Here is a 7,816-nt window from a genome sequence, read left to right as displayed (position 1 = left end):
GCGTTCCCGCCCGCCGCGCCGCCAGTCTCACCCTCGGTCCCACCGCGTGAGGAGCCAGCCGAGCGGAGCTCTGCGCGGAGACCCGAGCCACGGTCGCCCCTCTGCAGGTGCCTGTGAGGAGGTGCCTGGGCCGCAGCCGAGTCCCGAGCCCGCCGGCCGGGCACTCGCTCTCCGCGCTCCGAGGGGCGGCCCGGCTGGAGGAGGCTGTTGCGGGCCAGGCCTCAGGATGAACCGCAGCCACCGGCACGGAGCCGGCAGTGGCTGCCTCGGCACCATGGAGGTGAAGAGCAAGGTGCGCGGGGCCCGGGCTGGGCGGAGCGGCCGGCTAGATGGGGACCGGCGGCCAGAGCCTTGAGGGGGGTGCTCCCGGGGCCTGGGGGAGGCCAGGGGCTGGCCGGGGACGGCCTGAGGAGCTGCCCGCTGTCTGGGACCGTGGTGAGCGCGATGGTGGGATTTGGAGGCAGGAGATGGTGGATAATACGCTTGCTGTGAAGAGGACGAGCGTGGGGGGTTGTGTCTGCTCCTGCCCCAGGTAGGGAGGAGGCCAGCTGAGCGCTTAATCTATCTCCTTAAAAATCATTCCTGTTCAAGGATGGGAGTAAGGGCCGAGGTATAGCCGAGGATGGGAGGCGTTTGAGCGCAGCGTGGTACGAAAGGTTTGGAGGAATTCTACCTCCTGGCCTCTGAGTAAAGAGTATTTGGAATGCCCGTGGTCACAAAATGTTACCCCTTTCTGTGGCTCAAGGGTGCATCAAGTGGTGAAGGAGAGAGCCCAGGGAACTCAAGAGCCCTTGTAAAGTTAGCTTTGCTTCCTGCTTAGAGATTTTTCTAGCACTAACTTTGGTATGCATTTAATCTGTAAAATTAACACTATCGCCTTTCGTTTGAGTAGCACTTCACAGTTTGCGCCTGGGTGCTCTCTTCATTCCATCCTGCTCCCTTTTCACATCAAGTGTTTTCACTCTTGACCAACGGTACGCCAATCTGCCGATAATTACGTCAGTATCCACTGAATTCCTGAATTGCAGGGCTCCCTGAGCAGGACGGTGTATAGGGATTAGTGAGGGAATGCTTTCCAATGGGGGTTTTGAGATGGAATTTGAAGATGGTCGGCGGCTACGGGAACATTTTCAGCAAGCATTTCATGAAGAGCCAAAGGGGACTTCGATAACCTAGTCTGATCCTCTGAGAAGACGGGGGCTCAGAAAGCTTATGACTTCGACAAGGTGTGCTTTTTATGACAAAACCTTAAAACCTTTTACAAAATAAGTTTTAGGCTTTATAGAATAGAAAAAAGAGGACATGGGCTGGGCCCTGAGAACATTGAAAATAAGAGTTGGGAAGATCAAAACACATGAAAGAATAGGAGAAAAGTAAAAGCATATCAACGTTACGAATAATGAAACATCATTGAATGTTAGACTACGGGGTGGGGTAGGGGGTAGGAGAATGCTAATCCAGGAGTGATTTTCAGTGAGCTAGAGTAGGAAGGCTCCCTGGAGCCTGTGGTAGAATGGTTTTTATTATCTGGAGTTGATAAGCAAAGTTCTGTAAGTTGCTGTAGCTGAGATGATCACATCAAGAGTATCTGCATTCATTTTTCACATTATTTTAAAATGTTATTTTCGACTTAACTCGTGTATCAGCATAGGCACTAGTTAAGAAACCCTTCTGCTTAATAAGAATAGAAATGTAGTTATAGCCGTTTCACGAATATGCTGTCTCCTGTGTCCTCCGTGGAACTGCCATAGCAAATTGAAGTGACACGCTTGAACTAAGGGTTAAGATAACTCAAAATATATAGAGCTTTTCCTCTAGCAGTATAGTGGTGGTAGTTCCGTGGCCAGTGGTTGAACCTTCTCATGGCATTTCTGTCATAAATCTAGTTTGGGTTTGTGGGAGTTGAGGTTAAGAAAAGAAAGACATTTATGATGTTGCATAATCTTAAAATTCAGTTCGTGGTCCTAATGTTGGTAGCAAGTATTTAATCTTTTTATCATAGGAAAAAATGAGTAGGGATTCTAGGTCTTCTGATAAATAGTCAAATGGTAATTTATCTCTCTGACTAGGAAACCTCGAGCGCTTGGGGACTGGAATTTCAGGCTTTCCGCCCTTTTCTTCTGTCAACTGGTTTGTGAATCTTTCCCATACTGCTCATTATATATTTGACCTGCCCTACTGGACTTCTGGTGAACCGTGTCTCTTAAATAGAATCAAGGCATTCTGAAAATCTGCATCTCATAAAGTGTGGTCCCACTAGTGTTCTAGCTGCTGATAAATAGGCACAGTAGAGGTGCTGTTTCTAGTGTGTCAGTGGCACCTTATGTTTTAAATATATATTTAATGGATTAAATAAAACATTTGGCATCTTTACCATTTAAAAAATATTTGGACAGATGTGTGAAACAATACTTCCTTTTTCACTGCTTTGGTGATATCACAGCTTTCTACAAAGCTGGTCGCTAAGAGGTTGTAACCACAATTTGGTGATGTACAGATCCACGTTTCAGGATTTCTTTTTCTTCTGCACAGAAAACAGTGTCAACGTCATATCTTTGCTCATGGAAGGGGAAAATGGTACAAATAAAGTAATGGATAATGCAAATATAACTATAGTTAAGTTGTGATACCAGTTACCATGTGAGTTTTCTTTGGTAACTGATTTATCTTCCTGTTTCTCCAGAGTTGGAAAAGCTCTTAATAATCAAGGTGATGTCCTTTAATAACCTTAGGTTATTAAACACTTGGAATAGTCTTTGAGCTGTACATTTCCTAGTTATTATTCATGGGCAAACGATATTAAAATTAAGTTTTCATTTCTATAGTGTACCAAAAGATACTGGGAGATAGGTGTCCATACACATTCTGGGTGACCACGGCAAACTAGACCAGGCTAAGTTATAATAGTTGTTGATTGGGTCTTAATGTTATCTCTATTTTAGTATTTTACTTCATGTAGTAAAAAGTTCTCTTAATCCTATTGTTTTGCTGCAAGAAGCATAACAATTTCTCTTTTTTTTTTCCTGCTAACATTGCAAAAGGGCACATCTACTTGTGAAGCCATACAATTTTCCATTGTTTTTATCATAACATTTAAGCAAGAGAAAAAAATGTTGAGCAAAGAATTTTTATCCACAAGCTTTAGCAAAAACATTGCAGCCCTAAAATATTCAGTTATTAGATGTTACTCCCATTCACCAGGGGAAGTAATAAAACCCTGAGATGAATCAGAAAGCACTAGGATGTTGTGATACCAGAATAAAGAAAATGGAGAAGAAACTATGACGTTTTATAACATCATAAGACTAACTCTGATATGAAGGGTGTTCCCCAGTTATTATTTACTTTGAAACGTGAAGGTATGACTACACTTTTTGAGCGCTTTAGGTATGAGTCACCTTATGTTCTTGACAGATGTTAGTGTTTATGTTTCAGGAATGTGTTTTGGAAACTTTTGATTTGTTAGAGGTAAGAAGTGGTTTTAGTAATTTTTCATTGGGTATAAACAAGGCAGATGAACTTCGAGATAGCAAAAGCAGTGAGTTCAGAGAGACCATGGGATCCTTAGGGAAATGAATTGACGCATTTGTAACCTGCTCAAATTATTCTGATAGAGACTTTCTCTGCAAGATGCTTAAGGCTGTCTTAGGGGTACATTAGTGTTTCTTGCCAATAATAGATATTTAGAGGAAAAATGAGTTCAGTGGTCAAACACATTTGGCAAACATTTGTTTAGAAACTTTTTTTTTTTTTTTTTAAATCAACCACAGGACTTAACTGAGCGTTTAATATCTGGTCTCCACAGTGATTCCTAAGAGTGTAATTATAGTTATGTAGCATTTCCCAAACTTGTGTGACTGGGGCACTTTTTGAGGAAGGCTGATGAATCTTTCTTATGTTTCCACATTTGAGGAAATGCCATGCTAGTCCCATAGTTAAGTCATGGATCCTGTTTATCATGGGCTAGATGAAGCCTTCGTGTTGAGTAAGAATCACTTAAATAATTTGGCATTTGGAAGGCAGAGGTGTGAATCTAGAGTAGGGAAGCAGACCTGAGAACCACAATTGTGGAGATAAATATTGGGCATGATGGAAGTGTCATCTTCCCTGTTTGTGTGATCCCTTAATGCCTCTCATATAGTTATTCTCTTTCCCCACTAATTGCTGAGCTCTGGTGCAGGCCTGAGCCTTTCATTCTCTAGGGCCTAGCACTGTGCCAAGCACGTAAACACTTTTGCTTTAATTGGAGAGTTGTAGGATATATATTTAATGGATTGTGTGTGGGTTTTTTTTTTTTAAGATTAACATAGGGAAGACACTTCTTACCTCTAGACCTGTTTCTTATATGACATACCTCCATTTGTATCCTACCTTAGTGCCAAGAAACTCAAAGTCCTTTTTGTATATGTTGCTGTTAATTCTTGCCACTTCTTGTGAAATTGTAATTCCTTTTATGGGGAGGGAAACTTTGATGCTTTTTGCTACCAGTCAAAATAAAGACTTAGGAACATCTTTGTTACCCCATGGCCTGAGTGAGAAGCAGATACTGCTGTCAGGATCTGGGCTCCAGACGGGGTTTGTTTGAGCTGAGTCACTCTGCAGGACAGTCCCCAGTGAGACCTGGGCACCCCAGGGATTAAGTTGAGACTGCATCTCTTGAAGGGAATGCCCTTCAGAGATGCAGCAGTGAGCACATTCCTGTGCCTTCCTTATGTTGTTTTATCTCCTGATAATGAGGTTTCTGACAATAGACCGTGTTATTGGAACTGTCTTCTTCATTAAGGGAAATACTGTGCCTGTGATTTTTCTGTCATGCATTTTAAGATTGGATCCTGTTACCTTTTTTAAAATTAATATGTTTATTTATAGTTTGGAGCTGAATTTCGTCGGTTTTCACTGGAAAGATCAAAACCTGGAAAGTTTGAGGAGTTTTATGGATTACTGCAACATGTTCATAAGATACCCAATGTTGACGTTTTAGTAGGCTATGCAGACATCCACGGAGATTTACTACCCATAAATAACGATGATAATTATCACAAAGCTGTTTCAACGGCCAACCCACTGCTTAGGATTTTTATACAAAAAAAGGGTAAGTAACAATGTTTAGAAAAATTGTTTTAGAATTAGAAGTTGTTTATTTTCCTCATTGATAGGATACACAGAATTCACTACAAATTTAATGAATAGACATTTTGTGTGAATCTTCTTACCATATTAACTAACAAGTGAGTTAAGACATCTGTGATATTATTGGTTTAATTGACATCTTTACACTTCACTAAGTATACTTTGGAAAGATTGCGGGGTTTTTTAAAATTTATTTTTATTTTATTTTTGGCTGCGTTGGGTCTTCGTTGCCGCGTGTAGGCTTTCTCTAGTTGCGGCGAGCGGGGGCTACTCTTCGTTGTGGTGCACGGGCTTCTCATTGAGGTGGCTTCTCTTGTTGCAGAGCACGGGCCTCAGTAGTTACAGCACGCGGGCTCAGTAGTTGTGGCTCGCAGGCTCAGTAGTTGTGGTTCGCGGGCTCTAGCGTGCAGGCTCAGTAGCTGTGGTGCACAGGCTTAGTTGCTCCATGGCGTGTGGGATCTTTCCAGACCAGGGATCGAACCCGTGTCCCCTGCATTGGCAGGCGGATTCTTAACCGCTGCACCACCAGGGAAGTCCGAAAGATCATGGTTTTAATTACTTTATAACCTCTTAGATTTTTTTTAAGTGGAAATTAGGAATTTATTGAATCTTCACTTTGTTGAATGGAATTTTGTCCATTCAGAAAGATGTGGTAGAAGGAGTATGACTTTGGATTCAGGGAAACATTCTACTTTTTTGGTAGCAACTAACTTTGAAATACTGTATGCACCACTGAATAGGTACCTGAAGGAAAGCTGTTTATTCTTCCTGGGTCTCTCGGTGTCTTTATCTATAGAATGAACATACTATCTCATAGGATTACTAGGAAGATTAAATGAGCTCAGTGCAGTGCTCTGGCATGTAGTATGCCTCCGGTGAATGTTTTCTTTCCTTTTAAGGCATTTTTCACAGAAATAAAACTAGTCAATTATCTGGAAAATCAGAGAGCAAGTCATTATTTTGGAGGAATGTAAACATTGATATTGGTCTTGCAAAAGAACATTTTAAAATAACCACTCTATATGGCAAGAATTGAAACGTATTTTGAGCCCTAAAACTTTTAACTTTGTGGCCTCCTCCGTGTGTGTGTTTATCTGTGTCCGCCTGTAGATGGCCATGGTGTGTGCCATTTATTCCTTTGTCTTTGGTAAATGAAGAGGCTTGGAAAGGCAACATGAGAGCCACAAGCCCAGTATTGGTGGGATAATCAAAGCCTTACTGTGTCTGTAAACCAACCCAGAAAGCAGTTTGAGAGAGTGGGTAGAAATTACCCTTGAAGGTGAAACTTTCTTTCCAATCAGTTGATAAGCATTGGACCACTTCTAGGACTTTGAAATTCCACTGATTGTGTATCTTTGCTTCTGGGTTTGGAGGAACTAAAGTCGCCAACAAAATAAACCTCCAAGGGTAGGGTAACTTACATCTGTATCACTTGACTATTTACAAAATACTTTACAAACACGCAAATTCATTTTCCCAAAGACCCCTAAGATGGATTTCCTAGGTATGTGACAGGGGTGTGTACAATTAGAGTGTTACTTCAGGAAGACTCATTTGGCTGTTGAGGATGAATTGGAGTATGCAGCAGTCTTACAGGAGAGAGCAAGGAGCAGGGGGGTGAGAGATGCAGAGAAGCTGCCCTGTCAGGAGGCCAGGTGAGGAAGATAAAGGGGAGGATGTGAGAGTCACTGCGCTCCCGCCTGGAGGGCAGAGGGTTGAAGAGGTGTCCAGAGGAGCATAGCTTTCTGGATTTGAGCCTGATGGTGCCATAAAACAGGTACGGTCTGGAAGAGAGTTTGACTTGGAAAGAAAATTGGTGTGGTTATAGGACAAAAAAGCTTATCTGGCTGCCGAGTTTCAGCCTTGTCCCGTAGGAAATCAGAAATGATGGGCTGGAGCTTAGGGTGGAAATCTAGAGGCTGATCAAAGAGCTGAAAGTGCAGAAAAGTGATAGTTGAAATTTTGGGGAGTGGACATAAGGGCTAGCTGAGATGAAGAGCAGGGATGGTTCTTAGAAAGCTATGTATAGAATGTTGGAGAAGGAAGAGGAGAAGACAAAACACTGGAGTGGAACTTGTCATTTTAAGCAGAATAATTTAAATCATTGTTGTTGAATAGAAGGCCTGTCTTTTTAGTTGTAATTTTCATTACAAATTTGCTGTTTGGAACATGTATTTAAATATAGAATAACTATTTTTAAACTACTGCCATCTGACAGAACTTGTTGGATTATCCCCTTCGTTAGAAAGATTATAGGTGTTGGATTATACTACCACATGTTTTTGTTACTGGAATTGTAACACGTGATCATAGGATTAATCCTAACATCTTTTAAGGGTGGTTATCATCTGCTGTTTCCTTTTCAAATATGTTTAGATGTAAACAAAAGTTTTCTATGCTGTAGAGGTAAATAACCAATACAATTCATAGCCCTTAGAATTTGATCTAGAAATAGGCAGTGTGTTCAACAGAAAATTTTTGTTTTTAAAAATGTAACTTTAGGACATCCCTGGTGGTCCGGCGGTTAAGACTCCATGCTTCCACTGCAGGGGGGCACGGGTTCAATCCCTGGTCGGGGAACTAAGATCCCGCATGCCACCCAGTGCGGCCAAAAAAAAAGAAAAAGTAACTGTAATACAAATATGACTTAAGCAAAACATGAAAAGTCAGTCAGTCGATTCATTCC

The 7,816-nt window shown here is 41.9% G+C and overlaps 1 protein-coding gene across 1 annotated transcript in view; it reads left to right on the top strand.

The window, feature by feature from the left end:
* Positions 1-226: 226 nt before the first annotated feature.
* PARD6B (par-6 family cell polarity regulator beta) overlaps positions 227-7,816 on the top strand; it is a 15,319-nt gene continuing 7,729 nt past the window's right edge. The window contains exons 1-2 of the mRNA XM_007446378.1: positions 227-292; positions 4,870-5,092. Coding sequence (XP_007446440.1) covers positions 227-292; positions 4,870-5,092 — 289 coding nt within the window. The remainder of the gene's footprint in view (positions 293-4,869; positions 5,093-7,816) is intronic.

The sequence above is a fragment of the Lipotes vexillifer genome, unplaced genomic scaffold (genome assembly GCF_000442215.2).
Source record: "Lipotes vexillifer unplaced genomic scaffold, Lipotes_vexillifer_v1.1 scaffold251, whole genome shotgun sequence".
Classification (NCBI taxonomy): Eukaryota; Metazoa; Chordata; class Mammalia; order Artiodactyla; family Lipotidae; genus Lipotes; species Lipotes vexillifer.
This window is presented reverse-complemented; position numbering and strand designations above follow the sequence as displayed.